Below are 23,325 nucleotides of genomic sequence, written 5' to 3'. Positions count from 1 at the left end.
CTCCTCTTTTTGTAATAGTTCTTTCTTCCGAAAAGGTTCTACATAGAAAATCTTTGAAATTGGTGGATGTGATTTTTCTGGAATTTTTTAGAACTTCTGTTAAGTACTGTTTGAAGGTTATCAATGGAGAAATGGCAATCTGCTTAGGAAAATTGATCAGTCTGAGAGCATTTGAACGTTGATAGTTCTCTAATATTTCACCTCTATTTTGAAGATACAAGTTTTCTTTAATTAAATTCGCTTGAATTTGCTGAGAGTTTTTTGTTACTGAGGAATTAATTTCCACTTCTTTGCCCAGAGACATCAATTTCTTATCCATTTCAACAATCTTTTCAGTATCAAAGTTGAGTTTCTTATTTAACTGAGAAAACGTTTGTGTAAATGAAGTTTCTAAACTTACAAGTGCTTCCCAGATGTTATCCAACATAATTTGTTGAGGCTTTTAAGGCAAAAATGACTTATTTGGAATATCCAAAGTGAAAGGCGAAGAAAAAGCTGGTTGACCTCCCACTGCTCCATGTTCTTCCTCAGAGACAGCTTCTGCTCCCCCCATGTCTGCTGTTTGCACAGCAGGGTTCACCGGCGTCTCAGGCGTCGACCCAGCATCCGCGCCAGGAGACCCCGTCGCGTCCTGCGCCTCAGGGAGTCTCCGGACTGAGTTCAGCGCCACAGCCGGCATAGGGGGAGGAATCCTCATCTTGGGGCTGAAAGATGTTTCTTGTTCAAGCTGAGGGAACGGGAGACCTCTCCCCAATCCCTCAAGCAGCGAACCAGACCCCATCAGCGTGCCCGGCAAAAGGAAGCGATCCATTGTCACAGCTCCAGGTAAGAGGGGAGTAGCGGGTCCTCCTCGCGATTTACCTCTCCGTTTAGGCATGGTTTAGAGGATATCAGATAGAAAAATGAGGAGTTACGAGCGAGTAACAGCGGAGCTACCTTCCAAGCTTATTACTCAGCCACTATCTTGGCCCCCTAAGCACATGCCCTGCCAGTCCTTCTTGCCCTGATGGAATGGGCTCGACCGCATTGGCACTGAGAAGGGAGGAGAGTTCTTCTGCAAGTACCTGCCTGTGCTGGAAGCTGAAGGACTGAGCTCCCAGTGGGCAATTTGGAGGTCTGGAGACCAAATTGAGGGAGTATCCTAACCGGACTATTTGAAGAACCCACAGATCGGAGGTTATGAGAGGCCACCTTTGGTGAAAAAAATTTTAACCTCCCTCCGACCGGCAGATCGTCCAGCACGGACACTTTTATGGCGGCTATGCTCAACTGAAGTCAGTAAAAAGCCCGCCCCTTGCTTTTGCTGGGGAGCCATAGGGGCCTGCTTTGGCGCACGCTGTTGACATGAACGAGCGCACTGGGGCTGAGCATGAGAAGGCTGTCGAGAAGGAGGATCGTACCTACCTTCCCCGGAAAAAACGTCTACCAGTTGAGGTAGATGCAGAAGGCGCCCGGCGGGAGAGATTGTACATAGCAGTTTCCCGCTGCGTAGTCTGATCAACCACTTGCTCGACTTTCTCACGAAAAATATTATCCCCCCGGCAAGGGACCTCCACAATCCACTGCTTGATTCGATTGTCCAGGTCAGAGGCACGCAGTCATGAGAGTCTGCACATCACTATACCTTGGGTAGCGGTTTTGGATGCAAAATCAAAAGAATCGTAAGCACCCCTGGACAGGAATTTATGACACGCCTTCTGCTGCCTGACCACCTCCTGAAAAGGCTTGGCCTGCTCCGGAGGGAGCTTATCGACCATCTCCACCAGTTGCTTCACCGTGTTCCTCAAGTGAATGTTCGTGTAGAGCTGGTTGGATTGAATTTTGGCCACGAGCATAGAGGACTGATAGGCCTTTCTCCCAAAAGAGTCCAGGATTCTCATCCCGGGGGCGCCGGGGCAAAATCTCTAGTACTCCTGGCTCTCTTGAGAGCGGAATCCACAACCATAGAGTCGTGAGGTAACTGCAACTTCATCAACTAAGGTTCTCCATGAATCCGATATTGGGACTCAGCTTTCTTGGGTATAGTGGGATTACTTAGCTGTTTCATCCAGTTTCGCATAAGTGTCTCCTTGAGCACATTATGCAAAGGAACAGTGGATGAGTGCTTAGGTGGCAAAGGATAGTCAAGGACCTCGAGCATCTCAGTCCTGGGCTCATCCTCAGATTCCTCAGGGAATGGGAATAGCCACAGACATTTCCCGAACAAATGAAGAGAAAGAAAGACTCTCCAGGAGAGAAAGCTTTCTTTCCCACAAAGGAGTAGGATCAGAGGGAAGACCACAAGACTCCTCGGAAGAGAAATACCTGGGATCTTCCGCTTCATCCCAGGAGGCATCCTCATCGGTATCGGACAAGAGTTCCTTAACTGTAGTCCGATACTGGGCCCGTCTCAACGCCGAGGAACCATGTCCTCGATGGTGATGCCGAGAAGTTGACTCCCATGCCAGCGGCAATGACGCTCCCTCCAGCGATGTTGACGGGTAGGCGGTATCAGCGTCTGGGACCTCACCACAAGCATAGAGCCAGCTGCCGCTTCCATCGACGGTATCGAGGGCGCAAGCACCCCTGTACTGGAGCAGACTGATGCAGCAACCCCTCCAGAAGACCTGGAAGAATGGCTCGGATGCGCTCGTCTAGAGTAGCTGTTGAGCAATGCTGTGGGGTCAGTGCAGGAATCGGCGTCAGAATTTGTGGAGGTTGAGTAGGCGGTACCAGGCTGCTTGAAGACCCACACACCGACAACTCTTGTATGGAGGGTGAGCGTTCCTCCCGGTGTCGGCGCTTCACGGGTGCAAAATCCTTCTTCACCACAGAGCTCCAAGTACCATGCTTAGAAGATCGATGACGATGCTTCTTTGCCTTCGCTCAATGCACGTCATCGATACTCCTCGGTACCGACGAGGAGGACGTGGAATCCACACGCCTCCTCGGGGTCGGGTCCGAGAGTGGTCGGTCTCGATGGGCCTACACAGCAGGAGTCTTCGAGACAGGTGGAGACCCACTGGACGGCTCACTGCTCCCAGCGTGTGATGGTTTCCGGACAGCCATTACCTGCGCTCCTGAAGTCGATGCCATCCTCGGTGCAGTCATCGACGACGACGACCTCAGTACCGATGTCGACACCGAGGAACCGGATGAAACTCCGAAAGTCGGTCCTCAAGAGCTTGTCTCGAAGCCTGTGTCCGCTTTTTCAAGCTAAGACACAACTTACATGCGTCTGGGAGATGTTCGGGCCCAAGGCACTGAAGACACCACGCGTGGGGGTTGGTACCCGAGATTGTCCGGTTGCACCGAGTACACTTCTTGAAGCCACTAGGAGTCCTTGATGACATGAACGGAAAAATAGCAGCGGCAAAATCAAAATTCACGATTGAGCCAAAAGGAGAGCACAGAAAAAGAGGGGCCGCGTAGGAAGTGAAAGGAAACTGGAAGGGCAAAAAACTAAAGAAAAAGTAAAGGATTTTTTTTTTTTTTTGGGGGGGGGGGGGGTGGTTTTTACTTTTAAAGATAAGAAAGAAACCGGAGAAAATCTCTGGAAAAAACGGCCAAAGGCTCTGAAGCGGGGACAGAAGAAACGACAAATCGCTGCCTCTCTTCACCACGGAAAGAAGGTGACTGAGCGGGTCTCCTGTGTGACAAGCGGGAAGACGACAGAAGGTTCTGTCAAAGCTTGAAGATTTTTTGCTTTGAAAAAATTCTGTTTGTGGGGCCACCGTGGACGTCGACCCAGTCATGCCGGAGAATATATATGATATTTATGTATTATTTATTAGGATTTATTTACTGCCTTTTGGAAGGAATTCACTCAAGGCAGTGTACAGCAAAAATAAGTCAAACATAAGCAATAGACAATTACAGCAGTAAAAATATTTAAATACCAAGTGTGGCATTATATGCTACATTATAATGTAAGAAGGAAACAGAGATCAGATTCACTTCACAAATATCAAGGATAACCTTAATCAAACAGTGAACACTCCCACTTTAAAAAGAAGAAAAAAAAAAAAAAAGGAGGAAAAGACCTCATACAATTGTGCCAAACTTCACAAAGATAAAGATCACTGAATCAGCGAATCTATATGCACACACAGTTAAAAATGTTAATCAGAGGTCCTAAATGTGCAATCAAAAATTTTAAAAAGTGTAATCAAAATAAGAAAAAGTTAATATTTAATCTTCCACACACTGGTGTCTTTTTTGAACGTGAATGCCATTTCCTGCACTGTTAGCTAGCTGCCTCGCAGTGGAGTAACAACCCACCACTATGTTAGAGTTAGAATTTTAAAAGTACATTCTTGCTTTTTTTTTTTTTTTTTGTTTGTGAGCCTGTAAGTTGATTTTGACTTCTTGGTTTGCAGATTTAGGATACAGTTCGATCTCCAGAAGAAGTTGACAGCAAAACGGGTCCGTTGGGATCACGCTGTTTCAAATTATCCTGCAAAGACTGAGTGACCATCCTTTGAGATACAATTACTTTAAGATAAGTGCTCACTTATTGCAACTTCAATTTGCATGAGACCAATATGTTGAAGATTAAATATTCTTATTTTGATTACACTTTTTCATTTTTGGATTGCACATTTAGGACTAGTTAAAACAGAGGATTTTTGACCTAAGATTAGCATTTTTAACTGTAGATTTGTTGATTCAGCGATCTTTATCTTTGTGAAGTTTGTCACAGTTGTATGACGTCTTTTCCTCCTTTTTTAAAAAGAAAGTGGGAGTTTTTATAATATAATTCACAGTTTGATTAATGCTACATTATAATGCCAACACAATACACACAAAAACACATTTCAATAGACAGCATAGGATATAAGCAAAGAAGGAACATATAGACAGATCAGCTAGAGTAAGAAAATAAGGGACTAGCTAAAGAGTTGCAAAATGAGGTCAGAAAGATGCTTGAACATTATCTTGGCTAGGGTGGAGTGGATAAACATGTCCTGCTATAATATGTGCAGCCGGTGTCATTTACTTCTTCCATTAAAGGCCTGGTTGACGAGCCAAGCTTTCACCTGCTTTCTAAAGTAGAGAGCTCTGTAATGTCTAAAGACAACTTTGTGAATGAACTTCAGGTCTAACCTATACTGCATTTCAACATGGCAAGTCAATATCTTGAACATTCCATACAGAAATCCAAGATTCAAATCTCAAAATCAATCTTCCTCTTCAAACTGGTGTGGTGTGAAGGGACAGGGGTGCTGTGGATGCAGTATTTGCAACCCTTTGTAGAAAGTTCTGTCACTCCACAAAACCTATAGGTAGAGAGCACAAATTTACTAATATCTATTGATCCATGCGCCTCTTTTTCAAGCACTGTAACAGCAACTAGGATAAGGGAAGATGGGAGAAAATATTCCATATATTTGCAAATGAACACTCAGTGTGTCCCAAGAGAGCCACCAAAACACTAGTTTCTGACCAACAAAAAAAGAAAAATAAAATGCTTCAGATCATGTCAAATAAATAAGATTCACAAGTCAAGAGTGTCCAATTCGTTTCTTACCATGACTGCTGCCATTGACTTTCAACAAACTGAAGCAATAATGAGCACTCTGTGGCCCACTAGCCAACCCCTGAAGCATTTTCAGATATGGTACATAAAGGGTGGATGGGAGAAGATCACCCATTTGTCTGACAAATTTTGACAAAACTACCTGTAACAGGAATATAAATGTTAAAAGCATGAAGTAGGCAGCAATGTATATCAAATTAAACAAAAAAGTTGTCTCAGTTCCTCTCATTTTTTGTAATGTTTTAATGTGCTATGTGTTTTAAAATTGGTTTGTCGATGTATTTCAAAAACAAAAACGGGTGAACTATCTACACAATTTTAACCACGTTTAATTTTAAATTTGAATAAAGTGAAAAAAAGTGTTTGGAATTAATTGAAATTTATATGTAACAGTAAACAGATATATTACCTATATTAAATGGCTATATTTGTGTATAAATGTTATCCGATAGATAAAATTTCAAAACAAATCAATGAACATTTTATACATTTATATAATTAATGAAGACAATGTTTCATTTGAAAGTTCAAATACAATAGTAATTGATACAAGTAAACAACTGCTGCTATATGAATGTCTTTCCACACTTAACATTTGTTTATACTACACAGGTCTGTTATATTATTTGGATACATACAAGTAAATATAATGAAATATGGATGAAGAAATTATTTCTTACCTGAATATTCTTTCCTTTAGTCCTACTAGTCCAGATACTGGGTTATGTCATAAGAACAGAGATACTGGATCAGAGCAAAGGTTCATTCAGCCCAGCATCCTGCTTCCAATAAAGTACCTAGCAGAAACCCAAAAAGAAGCAACATTCTATGCTACCAATCCCAGGGCAAGCAGTGGCTTCTCCATGTCTGTCTCAATAGCAGACTATGAAATTTTACTCCAGAAACTTGTCCAAACCTTTCTTAAACCCAGATACGCTAATTGCTGTTACTATATTCTCTGGCAGAGAGTTCCAGAGCTTAACTATACGTTGAGCAAAAAAAATATTTCCTATTTGTTTTATGTTGCCATGTAACTTCATTAAGTGTTACAGTCTTTATTCTTCTTGAAAGAGTAAAAAAAAAATCAATTCACTTCTACTTGTTCTACACCACTCAGGATTTTGTGGACCTCAATCATTTCTTTTCCATGCTGAAGAGCCCTAACTTCTTTAGCCTTTCCTCATATGACGGGGGTTCCATTCCCTTTAACATTCTGGTTGCTCTTCTTTGAAGCTTTTCTAATTCCGCTATATCTTTTTTGAGATACGTTGACCAGAACTGAACACAATACTCAAGGTGAGGTTGCACCACAGAGTGATACAGAGGCATTATAGTATTTTCGGTCTTATTTACCATCCCTTTCCTAAAAATTCCTAGCATCCTGTTTGTTTGTTTTGGCCGCTGCACAGTAGGCACAAGATTTCAGCATATTGCCTACACCACCACCTAGATCTTTTTCTTGGGTGCTGACCCCCCAAGGTGGACCCTAGCATCAGACAGAGGTGTGACTTAGGGAAGGAAGCACATTAAAGATCAATATTCCCTAACTTAAAATAGTAGATAAGGATGAAATGATATACTATTAGATTGTAAGCTCTTTGAGCAGGGACTGTCTTTCTTCTATGTTTGTACAGCGCTGCGTATGCCTTGTAGCGCTATAGAAATGCTAAATAGTAGTAGTAGTAATACCCAGTACTCAGTTTCTGGATTACAAAGAGAAATTACTAAAATGGGGAGGAGCCAAGATGGCAGCAGATACCAGACACTCTGTGGTGTGCTACCTCGATGTTGGAGCTTTTCTTCTGAAATTTTTCATGTTGTCTTCAATGCTTCATACCAAGAGAAAGAGGGTCACCATGACCGTACCCCCACCAGTGCTATAGTACCCACGATCCAGCCCATAATGGACCAGTTCATAGGCCCTCGAGGCAATTTAACAGGAGTGTAGGTTCTGCGTCGGAGACAGGTGAAAGAGTGTCCCCTCCATTGGAACATGAAATATTACTACCTCCCCAGGGTGCAAGCACTCCACCATGTTCAGCAGCACGATATGCTCTTGGGTTCAAAAAGTGCTGATAGTGCAGCAGCAAATGCTGCTGGTGAGGGTAGAACGTGAAGGGACAGCTGCTGAAGGAAATTTCTATTGGAGGTCTGGAGACCCCATGGTGGTGACTTTAGAGTCTATCTGGAGGGCGCTATAAGCTGCAAGTCTTACGGTGGAGAAAACTTGAATGGAGGTAACTGCTTTGGTGACCAAATTTGATACTTTGAATAAAACACTGAAAAAGATTAAATGGATTATACGCTCAACTGGATCAGATCCAGCTAGAAGTGATGGGTTTACAAGATTATAAGAACACTACAATTGTGGAAATATTAGCTGTTCACAGATGGATTGAACAATTTGAAAATCATAATAGAAAGCTGAATTTACATATTTTGAATTTTCCTAAGACCTTGGTCTCCACCCCTATGGATCTCTTTAAAAAAGTATTGATTGATATTCTAAAGTTTTCCTCAGAAGTTTTTCCTCCTGTTAATCAAATGTATTCTCTTCCTGTAAAAAATGTCCAGGATCACATGGTAGGCCGTGCGCCGGATCCTTTGTTGGAATTAAATAATATATCAACTATATTAGAAGAATCTATAACAGAAATACTGGAAAGAGCTACACTATTAGTGTTCATGGTGTTTCAACAAGATGTGTACTTTAAGTGCTCAAGATTTTTTTTTTTTTTTTTTGGGGGGGGGGGGGGGGGGATCTAAAATATGGGTATATCCGGATGTTGCAAAGATTATCCAAGAAAGGAGGAAGGCTTTTCTTGCAATGCAGAAACAAGAGAAAAACTTGGGTGCATCTTTTCTGTTAGTATTTCCATGTAAATGCAGATTAGCATATGATCAAACTATATTTTCTATGCCCCTAACTGCTGCGTTTCTTCTTGGACTTGGAAAAGATCTAATTGCTTGTTTTGATTTATGCTCGAGGTATTCTGTTAGGCCTTGCTTTCTGATTTGTTACTTTTTTTATGGGTCTCTCTCTCATTAGTGTGGTCTAAGGAAGATTACTATATACCTCTGACTAGGTTTATCTATGGTATTATTAACCTGTATTTCTGGTTCAAGAGAAATCTTGTAATACTGATAAATTCATAAATAAATAAATAAAAAGGAATTACTGGAGAGAAGAGCAAACAAGAAAGCCCCAAAAATAGAGATATCAGTTCATGAACAGAAACTCATAGCACCACTTAGCACAGATAGCTAAGCATCTGTCTAAAATCAAACCAGACTAGATGTAATATGGATCTAATAAATTAAGCAAAATCCACAAGGCAAAACTTTCCCAACTGCAAGAAACATAGGCCTGAATAGGGGAATGGAATCCTGAGGCAGAAATGCTTATTGGCAAGCCAAGCACTTTCATGGTTATCAGACCCCTGCAGAAACAAACCACAGGGCACATGACAACCAGACTCTGGAGGTGGTTGGAGGAGCAGTGGCACTTTTCTGGCTGTGAAAGTGTGTCCAATGGCTGCCTATTTGCACTGCATTGAACAGACTACCAGTCGTACTGCTAATTGCAGTCTTACAGGCAACTTCCAACCGCCTGCCAATATATCCGAAATGTACAGTTAGGCAGCCCTATTGTGTTATACGTCGAGAGACAGAACTGAAGACCACTGATAAGTGCCATCACATAGCCCCACAATGCTAAGGTGCTGGTGAGGAAAGCACCCAATGTGGAAATATGCTGTCACTTGCTTTCAATGAAATACAGGCCAAGGGCTCAGGCTAAGAGCTAGGCCTCTAAGAATCAAAGATCACTTCTGACACAGATACATTTCACTGCAGCAAATGCTGAAGTAAGCAACTGAGAGCAGACAGAGGGAGGGGGGAATCTGCTCTGTAAACAACAGCTGAACTGGTACTAGCAAGAAAGTCACAGGCAAGGATGTTTTGGCTAGTGGAAGATAGCAGTGGGTCAGGTGCAAGTAGGGCAAGAACATCCAGGGGGGCTGAAGGGAACGTAATGACATGTGAAGTCATTAATTAACAGATGTTGATATCTAGAAGGTACTTGGAAGCATGTCACATCATTTGTTGATACTTAGAGCTTGGGAACATGTGAAGTCATTGTTATCAACCGATAATGGGTAAAGACTGCTGGTGAGAAAGTTAGGGTCCACAGGAATGAATGGTACAAGAAATGTATAAAAAAGCAGTCTGTTAGGGAATCGGGGCAGAAGAGAGAAGACAGATTGAACCTGCTGTGTGTCGCGAAGCGCTGTTCCACCATGTTCTAGATATGAATGCCTAATTGCCTGTACTGCCTTTGGTAAGATACTAATAAAATATTTTCTTATATCCCAGTGTGTCCTTCTGATTATGGAGCTCGTTAGTACCCAGGCTGTGTAAACAGGCTGAGAATATACAAGGTGAAAGTAATCACCTATTTTTCAAATCAGTAGAAACCCTATTGCCTCACCTGCCTAAACTATTAATAGTATGGCCTTATAGCCTTTTTATAACCTCTATTATATGTCAACCAACATGGTACACAGATCTTTCAGCTGTAGAAAGCATCTGAAAATACATGATCCAGCCAAAGTAGCTGAAAAAAGCTAGAGATTTACAGATGGCAGTACTGTAGAAACTAATACCTAACCCCAAATACCTTTTGTGGCAAAGTCACAGAGCTGGCTATGGCAGAATGCATGAAATATAGGCAGCTACAACTGTCAGCCCATGCCGTAGAATTGGCCACAGTTACAGCTGTGCAGAAAACATGGTTAAATAAATACATTAGTTGAAAAGAAAACAGACACCGAATCCAAAGTGACAGAACTGTCTTTCACTGCTACATAGAAATACAGTGCACTCCATTTAAGTGCACGTCGGATAAGCGCATGCTCTGTTTAACTGCATGCCGTACTTCGGTCCCGTTTATGGCGCCATCAATTTCTATGAGGACAAACTTCAGTTTAGCGCACCACTGATAAGTGCAAGATTCGCTTATATGCATGGTTTAAAACCGCTCCTCTGCAGGAAAGACTCCGCATAAGCGCGCATGCACAATATGGAAGCCGATTGGCGCCTGACAACCAATGAGATTTCAAATTTACCATCCCTTTAACTGTCACAGGCAGAATAAGTGAAAGAATGTTGTGAGAGTGTACACTGGAGTCGTCGTCGCGGCGGAACTCTAAGACTAACACTGGCTGAACGAATAGAAGTTCTTAAAACATTAGAAAAACCGAATGATACATACCTGTAGCAGGTGTTCTCCGAGGACAGCAGGCTGATTGTTCTCACGACTGGGTTGACATCCACGGCAGCACCCACCAACCGGAAACAAAACTTTGCGGGCGGTCCCGCATGCAGGGCACGCCCACCGTGCATGCGCGGCCGTCTTCCCGCCCATGCGCGACCGTTCCCGCTCAGTTGAATGAAAAGCAAAAGAATGAGGAAAAACGCAACTCCAAAGGGGAGGCGGGAGGGTAGGTGAGAGCAATCAGCCTGCTGTCCTCGGAGAACACCTGCTACAGGTATGTATCATTCGCTTTCTCCGAGGACAAGCAGGCTGCTTGTTCTCACGACTGGGGTATCCCTAGCTCTCAGGCTCAATCAAAACAAGAACCCAGGTCAATTGAACCTCGCAACGGCGAGAGCATAACAGAAATTGACCTACGAAGAAAAACTAACTGAGAGTGCAGCCTGAACAGAACAAAATCGGGTCCTGGAGGATGGAGTTGGATTCACACCCCAAACAGATTCTGCAGCACCGACTGCCCGAACCGACTGTCGCGTCGGGTATCCTGCTGGAGGCAGTAATGTGATGTGAATGTGTGGACAGATGACCACGTCGCAGCCTTGCAAATCTCTTCAATAGTGGCTGACTTCAAGTGGGCCACTGACGCTGCCATGACTCTAACACTATGAGCCGTGACATGACCCTCAAGAGCCAGCCCAGCCTGGGCGTAAGTGAAGGAAATGCAATCTGCTAGCCAATTGGAAATGGTGCGTTTCCTGACAGCGACCCCTTTCCTATTGGGGTCGAAAGAAATAAACAATTGGGCGGACTGTCTGTGGGGCTGTGTCCGCTCCAGATAGAAGGCCAACGCTTGCTTGCAGTCCAATGTGTGCAACTGACGCTCAGCAGGGCGGGTATGTGGTCTGGGAAAGAATGTTGGCAAGACAATTGACTGGTTAAGATGGAACTCCGACACCACCTTTGGCAGGAACTTAGGGTGAATGCGGAGTACTACTCTGTTATGATGAAATTTGGTATAAGGAGCATTAGCTACCAGGGCTTGCAGCTCACTGACTCTATGAGCTGAAGTAACTGCCACCAAGAAAATGACCTTCCAGGTCAAGTACTTCAGATGGCAGGAATTCAGTGGCTCAAAAGGAGCTTTCATCAGCTGGGTGAGGACAACGTTGAGATCCCATGACACTGCAGGAGGCTTGACAGGGGGCCTTGATAAAAGCAAGCCTCTCATGAATCGAACGACTAAAGGCTCTCCAGAGATGGCTTTACCCTTTACACGGTAATGGTAAGCACTAATCGCACTAAGGTGATTCCTTACTGAGTTGGTCTTGAGGCCAGACTCTGATAAGTGCAGAAGGTATTCAAGCAGGTTCTGTGCAGGACAAGAGCGAGGTTCTAGGGCCTTGCTCTCACACCAAACGACAAACCTCCTCCACTTGAAAAAGTAACTCTTTTTAGTGGAATCCTTTCTAGAGGCAAGCAAGACACGGGAGACACCCTCAGACAACACCCAACGAAGCAAAATCTATGCCCTCAACATCCAGGCCGTGAGAGCCAGAGACTGAAGGTTGGGGTGCAGAAGTGCTCCGTCGTTATGTGAAATGAGAGTCGGAAAACACTCCAATCTCCACGGTTCTTTGGAGGACAACTCCAGAAGTAGAGGGAACCAGATCTGACGGGGCCAAAAAGGCGCTATCAGAATCATGGTGCCGTGGTCTTGCTTGAGCTTCAGTAAGGTCTTCCCCACCAAAGGTATGGGAGGATAAGCATACAGGAGGCCGGTCCCCCAATGGAGGAGAAAGGCATCCGACGCTAGTCTGCCGTATGCCTGTAGTCTGGAACAGAACAGAGGCAGCTTGTGGTTGGTCTGAGAGGCGAAAAGGTCCACCAAGGGGGTGCCCCACTCTCGGAAGATCTTGCGTACCACTCTGGAATGGAGCGACCACTCGTGCAGTTGCATGACTCTGCTCAGTCTGTCGGCCAGACTGTTGTTTACACCTGCCAGGTACGTGGCTTGAAGAAGCATGCCGACCTGGCAGGCCCAACGCCACATCCCGACGGCTTCCTGACACAGGGGGCGAGATCCGGTGCTCCCCGCCTTGTTGATGTAATACATTGCAACCTGATTGTCTGTCCGAATTTGGATAATTTGATAGGACAGCCGATCTCTGAAGGCCTTCAGTGCGTTCCAGACCGCTCGGAGCTCCAGGAGGTTGATCTGAAGATCCTGTTCCTGAAGGGACCACAGTCCCTGGGTGTGAAGCCCATCGACATGAGCTCCCCACACCAGGCGAGATGCATCCGTCATCAGCACCTTCGTGGGCTGCGGAATTTGGAATGGACGTCCCAGGGTCAAATTGGTCCGAAATGACCACCAGTGCAGCGAATTGCGGCAACTGAGGGACAGGCGGATGACATCTTCTAGATTCCCGGTGGCTTGGCACCACTGGGAAGCTAGGGTCCATTGAGCACATCTCATGTGAAGACGAGCCATGGCAGTCACATGAACTGTAGAGGCCATATGACCCAGGAGTCTCAACATCTGTCGAGCTGTGACCTGCTGAGAGACTCTGGTATGGGAAGCGAGGGACAGGAGGTTGTGGGCCCTCGCCTCGGGAAGAAAGGCCTGAGCCGTCTGTGAATTCAGCAGAGCTCCTATGAATTCCAGAGATTGGACTGGCTGGAAATGGGACTTTGGGTAATTTATCACAAACCCCAGCAGCTCCAGGAGGTGAATAGTGCACTGCATGGACCGGAGAGCCCCTGCCTCCAAGGTGTTCTTGACCAGCCAATCGTCGAGATACGGGAACACGTACACTCCCAGCTTGCGTAGATATGCCGCGACCACCACGAGGCACTTCGTGAACACACGTGGGGCAGAGGCGAGCCCAAAGGGCAGCACACAATACTGAAAGTGCCGTGTCCCCAGGCGGAATCTGAGATACTGTCTGTGAGCTGGCAGTATCGGGATGTGAGTGTAAGCGTCCTTTAAATCCAGGGAACATAGCCAATCATTTTTCTGAATCATTGGTAGAAGGGTGCCCAAGGACAGCATCCTGAACTTCTCTTTCACCAGGTATTTGTTCAGGCCTCTCAGGTCTAGGATGGGGCGCATCCCCCCTGTTTTCTTTTCCACAAGGAAGTACCTGGAATAGAATCCCTGCCCTTCCTGCCCGGGTGGCACAGGCTCGACCGCATTGGCGCTGAGAAGGGCGGAGAGTTCCTCTGCAAGTACCTGCCTGTGATGGGAGCTGAAGGATTGGGCTCCCGGTGGGCAATTTGGTGGAGTGGAGGCCAAATTCAGGGCGTATCCGCACCGCACTATTTGGAGAACCCACTGGTCGGAGGTTATCAGAGGCCACCTTTGGTGAAAAGCTTTCAACCTCCCCCCGACCGGCAGGTCGTCCGGTACGGACACTTTGATGGCGGCTATGTTCCCATGGATCCAGTCAAAAGCCCGTCCCCGGCTTTTGCTGTGGAGGCGCAGGGGGCTGCTTAGGCGCACGCTGTTGACGGGAACGAGTGCGCTGGGACTGTCCCTCTGCCTGAGGAGGCCTTCGGGCCGGCTGGGTGTACCTACGCATGTTATAGGCGTAGGGCGCAGCCTGCCTGGCCCAGGAAAAACGTCCACCTGCAGAGGTGGATGCTGAAGGCGCCCGGTGGGAGAGCTTGTTGAGGGCGGTTTCCCGCTGGTGTAGTTGGTCCACCAACTGCTCGACCTTCTCGCCAAAGATATTATCCCCCCGGGAAGGTACATCCGCCAGTTGTTGCTGGGTGCGGTTGTCCAGGTCAGAGGCACGCAGCCAGGAGAGTCTGCGCATCTCTATACCTTTGGCCGCAGCTCGAGATGCCACATCACAGGTGTCATATATACCCCTGGACAGGAACTTTCTACACGCCTTCAGCTGCCTGACCACCTCCTGAAAAGGAGGTAGCTTATCGACCAGGTCCGCCAGTTGCTTCACATTGTTCCGCATGTGAATGCTCGTGTAGAGCTGGTACGACTGGATGCGGGTCACGAGCATGGAAGATTGGTAGGCCTTCCTCCCAAACGAGTCCAGAGTGCGAGACTCCCGCCCGGGGGCGCCGAGGCGGTATCCTTCGAACTCCGTGCCCTCTTGAGAGCAGAGTCCACGACCACCGAGTAATAAGGCAATTGGGGCCGCATCAACTCTGGGTCGGAGTGGATTCTGTATTGGGACTCCGCTTTCTTGAGAATGGTGGGATTAGATAAGGGCTTCAGCCAGTTCCGAAGCAGTGTCTCTTTGAGGACACTGTGCAACGGTACCGTGGAAGACTCTCTAGGTGGTGATGGATAGTCGAGGACCTCGAGCATCTCAGCCCTCGGCTCATCCACAGAGACCGCGGGAAAGGGAATGCATATAGATATATCCCTGACGAAGGAGGCAAAGGAGAGGCTCTCAGGGGGCGAGAGCTTCCTCTCCGGTGAAGGAGTGGGGTCGGAGGGAAGGCCCTCACACTCCTCTGAGGAGAAATATCTGGGGTCCTCCTCCTCCCCCCACGAGGCCTCTTCCTCGGTGTCGGACATGAGCTCTTTCAGCTCAGACCTGAACCGGGTCCGTCTCGACTGCGAGGAACCACGTCCTCGATGGTGGCATCGAGCGGTGGACTCCCGTGCCGGCGGGGATGAAGCTCCCTCCATCGACGGGGATTCCACCTGCGTGGCGGTCGACACCGGTACCGCAAGTGGCGTCGGTGTCGGAGGCCTCGGCATCGGGCTAGAGCACGCCGGCGCCTCCATCAACGGCGCCTGGGGCGCAAGCACCCCCGGTGCCGGCAAGGCCTGGCGCATCAGCCCTTCCAGAATCCCTGGAAGGATGGCTCGGAGGCACTCGTCAAGGCCCGCTGTCGGGAAAGGCAGGTGGGCCGGTGCGGGGGCCGGTGCCGGAAGCTGCTCGGGTCCAGGAGACGGTACCGAAGCACCCATGGACGGACGCAGCGACACCTCTTCGACCGAGGGGGAACGCTCCTCTCGGCACTGCCGCTTCCTCGGCGTCGAGTCATCTCTGGAGGCGCAGGAACTAGTAGTCCCGTGAGCCGTGGGCAACCGATGACGATGTTTCTTGGTCTTCTTTCGGTGCCCATCATTGGCGCTCGGTGGCAGAGATGAAGAGAAGGTAGAACCCCCCCCCCCCCCCCGGCCTCGAGGGATCGGGTCTGACAGGGTTCGGTCCCGATGGCCCTGGGTAGAAGGAGTGGCTGGGTCCGGCGGGCCAACGGTACCAGTGCTCCTGGGGTCGATGCCATCGTTGGTTCCGATTTCGTCGACATCGGTACGTCGATATCGATGCCGTCGACGGGCTGGCGCAAGTTCCAAAAAGTTGGTCCCGACGAACTTGCCTCGCCACCTGTGTCCGCTTTCGCAAGCCGAGACACAAGGTGCACGTCTTGGTATTATGCTCCGGGCCAAGGCACTGGAGGCACCAAGCTTGGGTATCGGTTTGCGAGATCTGCCAGCCGCACCGACCACACTTTTTGAATCCATTCGGGACCTTCGAGGACATCGTGAAAATCGCGTCGGCGCAGTCAAAGTCATCGATGGTGGCGGTGAAAAGTACACCCGAAAAAGAAACAACCGCGCGGCCACAAGGCCGCAACGAGGCGCCTCCGCGGCTAAAGACGACAAGGGAACAAACCAATTTTTTTTTTTTTTTGAACACAGAAAATAAAGAAAAGAAGCGCGAATGCGCACGATAAAAGAAAAGAAAACTCGCGGCAGTAATGTGATGTGAATGTGTGGACAGATGACCACGTCGCAGCCTTGCAAATCTCTTCAATAGTGGCTGACTTCAAGTGGGCCACTGACGCTGCCATGGCTCTAACACTATGAGCCGTGACATGACCCTCAAGAGCCAGCCCAGCCTGGGCGTAAGTGAAGGAAATGCAATCTGCTAGCCAATTGGAAATGGTGCGTTTCCTGACAGCGACCCCTTTCCTATTGGGGTCGAAAGAAATAAACAATTGGGCGGACTGTCTGTGGGGCTGTGTCCGCTCCAGATAGAAGGCCAACGCTCGCTTGCAGTCCAATGTGTGCAACTGACGCTCAGCAGGGCGGGTATGTGGTCTGGGAAAGAATGTTGGCAAGACACGTCTCTCTCCAGCGCGGAATCGAAAAAAACTGAGCGGGAACGGTCGCGTACGAGCGGGAACACGGCCGCGCATGTGCGGTGGGCGTGCCCTGCGTGCGGGACCGCCCGTGAAGTTTTTGTTCCGGTTGGTGGGGGCTGCCGTGGACGTCAACCCAGTCGTGAGAACAAGCAGCCTGCTTGTCCTCGGAGAACAAAGTCAAGCATCTATTGCTAAAGCATATGGTATCAATCCCAGTCAAATTTCACATGTCTTGAAGCAGAAAGATCAGCTTCTGGAAGACTGGCAAAACAATACAAATTTTTCCACAATGGAAACGAAAGCGGGCAGGAAAAGCTGAGGAGGTAGAAGATGCCCTTCTTCAGTGCTTTTCTTGAGTCAGGAGCAGTTTCCTGTCAGTGGTCCACTGCTTATGGAAAAAGCTAACCAGTTAGCTGAAAGTCTTGGAAGGAGAGGAACAACATAAAATTCAAGAAACAGCATAGTGAGAAACAAGACGCTGATGACTTGGTGCTGAAAAGTGGGTTGTTTCAGTTCTTCCTACCATCTTGAACGAGTTTCCACCTCATGACATTTTCAATGCTGATGAAAACGGTCTCTACTGGCGAGCGATTCCTGATGGAACACTTGCATTCAAACAAGCCAGGACCGACAGGAAGTAGAACGTCGAAGGACTAACTGATGATCCTCCTTTGCTGCAATATGGATGGGAGTGAGAAGTTGGAACCCCTCATCATTGGAAAGAGCAAACAGCCCTGTTGCTTCAAGAATGTTAACTACTACTGCTGCGTAACCCTAGTAGCGTTTTAGAAATGTTAAGTAATAGTACTACTACTTGAAGCAACTTCCTGTGTCATACGAGGTTAACGCAAATTCACGGATGACTGGGGAAATTTGGATGCAGTGGCTAAAGAAGTTAGACACTAGAATGTGGGCACAAAAGCATCAGATTTTGTTGCTTTGTGATAATTGTGCTGCACAGAGAGATGATGTCAGGCTGTTTAACGTCAAGGCGGTCCTCCTGCCACCAAACACTACCTCTCTGATCCAATGTATGGATCAGGGCATAATAGCCAATTTCAAACAACATTATCGGGCTCTTGTGCTACGTCGTCTGATGAGCGTTATGGATGACCAACCTGGCAAGGATAAACGTGTTGTTGAACTGGCTCGTAATCTATCACTGTTGGATTCCCTACATATGCAGAAAGAAGCCTGGAATCATGCTACACAGGCAACCATTGTGAACTGCTACAAGCAGGCAAGCTTTGTTAAGGATGTGGAGAGGGACGAAACAGATGCAGCTGTTGCAAACGCGTCAGATGAACAGGTTATTGACACCCCAGCCGGTGTTACTGAATAGGAGTTTCATCGCTACGTAGCTGTTGATTACCATCTACAAACAGCTGACGACAGCACTGAAGTCCAGGTATGTGCCTACATGCAGGCAACAACGGCTGATAATGAAACAGATGATGAAATGAGCAGCGAGGCACACGCTGATGAAATTCAACAACCTCCTCCTGTCACTTTTGCAAGAGCACTGGAGAGTCAACACCGTACGGGCCTATATGGAGGCCACTGGATGTCAGTGCTATGACAGTTTTTACCGTCTGGCAGACGTAGTCTATGGAACTCACAGACCCAATAGTGTACAGAGGACTATAACTGATTAGTTCCAGAAAGCCTAACTTCAGTTAAAGTAGACTGTATACTGTACATATAATAAACAGTACTGTACATATGTTTATCAGATGTCAAGCTTCTTTGGGTCACAACGGTTAAGTGCACGCTCCGGTTCACTGCATGTATTTATTTGGTCCCAGACCCTTGCACTTAAGCGGATTGCACTGTACATACACATGTATAGCTAGTAGTGTGACTACAATTTAGACTCAATTGGCACCACTGCTACAATACGAGTGTAAATTTCTGGCACAGATGTGCCACTGCAGATTGTCACCATAGCAATATAGGTTTCCTGGTCCTGAAGCGGTACTGGTGGAATGAACTGTTGGGAGTCTGAAAGGCAGATCCTGGAGACAATTTAGCGATAACAATAGGCTGCTGAAGCTATGACCCATGCTGAACAACAAGCCTCTGCTGTAACCATGGCAAATTGGTGGCTGTTGCTGGACCCGTGGCATACACGAATGGTGAAGAAGCTGAAACCGCATCAAACCCGGTGGCTGTTAGTAAACCAGTGATGAATTGCCATACGCCTCCACAACAAAACCCTACAGTTCACTACATAAAGTATGGGCTGTCACTACAGACCCACTAAGCAGATGGTTGTAGCCATATCTGTGCAACACTGGTTGGCATAAGTTATAGCACACAACTGAGAGTTGCTGAGGCTGTGTCATGAAGGAGGGACCTGGTGAAGCTGTCAAATGCAGCCTGGGGATGCCAAAATGATGGCCCACGGAGAGTGCTAAAGAAGCCATGCAACAGCATAGAAGCTCAAGAAGCAATGCAAATTAGCTCCTTGCTACGGTAGCCGAGCCCCACAAATGAGAGCCATGAACATATAGGAACAGTTGTAGACCACTTATACATGCAGTAAAGCCAAATAAGCAAACCACTTGACTGCTGGAGCTGTGCCAAAAGATCTGAGCACAGCAGATCTGCTGTGTAACTGGTTGCCACCAGGAATAGCCTGCTATCGCAGAACAGCCTTTTTTCTAATTCACAGCTGGTGGTCTGAAAGAGCTGTTGATCAGAAAGGAATCCTTCCTGCTCAGCAAATCATGACAAATGGACTATAAGGGTCCAAAGCTTGAACAAAAACAGCTCCAGACTATACTGTAACTAGGAAGGTTTACTTTACCTTGGAAAAATAAACGCATTCAGCTCAATGTTGATATGACATTTGGAACTGTGAGCTCAATTGACTTCTTGATTTAATTCTTCCTCACATGTGGAACGAAGCTCAATTGACTTCTTGATTAAATTCTTCATCTTTTTATTGCTGTACGAAGTAACTGAAAATTCTGGTGAAACAACCCGCTTATCGAAAGGCCAAGTTAAGCAAGAAGGATAATAAATTTTTTTTTATATAAATCATTCAGCCCTTAACTTGTTAGCCTGCTCCAGTGCTGTCTACTATAGCACTGAAATATGGCGAAAGAAAAAATGGACAATCCGAAAAAAGCATATAAGCATAATGATGGCTCTCCAAAAAGAAATTTAAGGCCCTGGATGCTCAAAACTCTGACGCTGTTCCGAACGTCGCTGGAAAATACTGCCACAACAGCACCAAGGAATTACTATCTTATGCTCGACACTAATAGTATGCAAATTGAATGCATGCTATTAGCTCCACATATTAAGAAATAATTCCTTGGCCTTGTTGTGGCAGGAGGAGGATATGCGCTCAAAAGTACTGTGTCAAGTACAGCTCTTAAGTGTATGCACAGAACACCAGGAGAGGAGGGGGGGGAGGAAGACTCTAGCTCTCCACCAGATGATCCTGGGCTGCACAAAGCGAAAGCTACATACCTGTAGAAGGTATTCTCCGAGGACAGCAGGCTGATTGTTCTCACTGATGGGTGACGTCCACGGCAGCCCCTCCAATCGGAAACTTCACTAGCAAAGGCCTTTGCTAGTCCTCGCGCGCCCATGTGCACCGCGCATGCGCGGCCGTCTTCCCGCCCGAACCGGCTCGTGTTCGTCAGTCCCTTATGTAGCAAGACAAATACAAGGGAAGACACAACTCCAAAGGGGAGGCGGGCGGGTTTGTGAGAACAATCAGCCTGCTGTCCTCAGAGAATACCTTCTACAGGTATGTATCATTCGCTTTCTCAGAGGACAAGCAGGCTGCTTGTTCTCACTGATGGGGTATCCCTAGCCCCCAGGCTCACTCAAAACAACAACCATGGTCAATTGGGCCTCGCAACGGCGAGGACATAACTGAGATTGACCTAAAAAATTTACCAACTAACAGAGTGCAGCCTGGAACAGAACAAACATGGGCCTAGGGGGGTGGAGTTGGATTCTAAACCCCGAACAGATTCTGAAGCACTGACTGCCCGAACCGACTGTCGCGTCGGGTATCCTGCTGCAGGCAGTAATGAGATGTGAATGTGTGGACTGATGACCACGTCACAGCTTTGCAAATCTCTTCAATAGTGGCTGACTTCAAGTGGGCTACCGACGCTGCCATGGCTCTAACATTATGAGCCGTGACATGACCCTCAAGAGCCAGCCCAGCCTGGGCGTAAGTGAAGGAAATGCAATCTGCTAGCCAATTAGATATGGTGCGTTTTCCCACAGCCACTCCCCTCCTGTTGGGATCAAAAGAAACAAACATTTGGGCGGACTGTCTGTTGGGCTGTGTCCGCTCCAGATAGAAGGCCAATGCTCTCTTGCAGTCCAATGTGTGCAGCTGACGTTCAGCAGGGCAGAAATGAGGACGGGGAAAGAATGTTGGCAAGACAATTGACTGGTTCAGATGGAACTCCGACACAACCTTTGGCAAGAACTTAGGGTGAGTGCGGAGGACTACTCTGTTACGATGAAATTTGGTGTAAGGGGCCTGGGCTACCAGGGCCTGAAGCTCACTGACTCTACGAGCTGAAGTAACTGCCACCAAGAAAATGACCTTCCAAGTCAAGTACTTCAGATGGCAGGAATTCAGTGGCTCAAAAGGAGGTTTCATCAGCTGGGTGAGAACGACATTGAGATCCCATGACACTGTAGGAGGCTTGACAGGGGGCTTTGACAAAAGCAAACCTCTCATGAAGCGAACAACTAAAGGCTGTCCCGAGATCGGCTTACCTTCCACACGGTAATGGTATGCACTGATTGCACTAAGGTGAACCCTTACAGAGTTGGTCTTGACACCAGACTCAGACAAGTGCAGAAGGTATTCAAGCAGGGTCTGTGTAGGACAAGAGCGAGGATCTAGGGCCTTGCTGTCACACCAGACGGCAAACCTCCTCCACAGAAAGAAGTAACTCATCTTAGTGGAATCTTTCCTGGAAGCAAGCAAGATGCGGGAGACACCCTCTGACAGACCCAAAGAGGCAAAGTCTACGCTCTCAACATCCAGGCCGTGAGAGTCAGGGACCGGAGGTTGGGATGCAGAAGCGCCCCTTCGTCCTGTGTGATGAGGGTCGGAAAACACTCCAATCTCCACCGTTCTTCGGAGGACAACTTGTTAATAATAATGAACATGCTGCAGAAATATAATGAGAAACTGTTGAACAGTATGAAGTTCCTATGGTCAGTAAAGTGCAAGGCAAAGAAAGAGAAATGAGTCACAAAACCTGTGAGAACAATGAGGGAGTCATAGAAATTAACCTTGAGAGGCAGCCTGGTATAAAGCAGAGACAGTGTAAGGGGGAGGGGAGGAAAGTCTGTGCTGGACAGAAAGAATGTGTTTGTAGATAAGGAATGAATGTGAAAACAAGCTTCAAAGGAAAGGGTTGATGACGTGCACACATTGGGTGCAGTGTTAATATAAGTGTATTTAAACTGAGGGAGAGATAGGTATCTTAAGCAAAGCAAAGCAAGAGCAAAGCTGAGCAAGCATATATTTCTGTATTACTGCTAAGCAAATATATATCTCTGTATTATTGCTAAAAATATAGATTTTGCTTCCAGCAGGGTGTTCCCCCGCTGCCTCTGTTCGACGGAGAACAGTTGAAAAAAATAAAAATATTTTTGATTATTCTTTTTATAACAGGTGTCAGTTTCTTTGTTTACACACATATAGGGTGTAAATCAACAAATTGGCGACCTGCGGCAGGACGCGGCTGCCGTCGTTTGGATTAAGTTTTTGGATTTGTTATCGTGTGACTTTCTTTCCTATGATTTCCAGAAATGGCCAGCCTGGATTGAGTAGGTTATAGACTGTCAGTCAGCTGAACCGTGAGTATATCTTGAAGCAAAGTCTTTTGAAAAATTGCTTCTTTATTTTTATTCTTGTATCTTTCATTGTTTGTTATTATATCATGAGACCTTTTCAGTCTAAGAACGAACCTTCCCCTAAACCCACTGCAGAGGGTCAGGGAGAAACATCTATCACTCCTTATGTTTTGTATGTAGATAGCCGAAAGAATTGCTCACCCCTTGTGCATGTTAAAGATACTTTTCCCTTTGAAGCACCCGTTATTCAAAAGGTCTGTGAGAAATGGGCAGGATATGCAACTAAAGACCCATTCCTGGCATGGCCAGGCACGGGTTCTTTTGCTCGTCCCCAAATATTGTCAGTTCAAAAGTACATTCAACAGCACAAAAAGGGTAAATCCCTTCAGAAACATCTGCATGTCCTTAATCTCTTTATGGTAACAGCAGATTTGTTTCACTCTGATAAAATGAAAATAGATACACACGCCCGTGAAACCGCACGCATGCAGGCAAACGAGGACAGCCATAAGCTGCCCCCACCTTATCAAACTTCGCTGACTACACATTTTTTCTA

General features: G+C 46.9%; 1 protein-coding gene across 1 annotated transcript in view; it reads right to left on the bottom strand.

Annotated features, from left to right (window-relative positions):
• Window positions 1-23,325, bottom strand: part of NUP205 (nucleoporin 205) — a 1,281,456-nt gene that overhangs the window by 1,082,032 nt on the left and 176,099 nt on the right. Inside the window, exon 8 of the mRNA XM_030216143.1 lies at window positions 5,510-5,660. Within this exon, the coding sequence (XP_030072003.1) occupies window positions 5,510-5,660 (151 nt within the window). The remainder of the gene's footprint in view (window positions 1-5,509; window positions 5,661-23,325) is intronic.

Source organism: Microcaecilia unicolor, chromosome 10, assembly GCF_901765095.1.
Source record: "Microcaecilia unicolor chromosome 10, aMicUni1.1, whole genome shotgun sequence".
Classification (NCBI taxonomy): Eukaryota; Metazoa; Chordata; class Amphibia; order Gymnophiona; family Siphonopidae; genus Microcaecilia; species Microcaecilia unicolor.
Note: the sequence above shows the minus strand (reverse complement) of the source record. Positions and strands in the feature narration are given on the sequence as shown.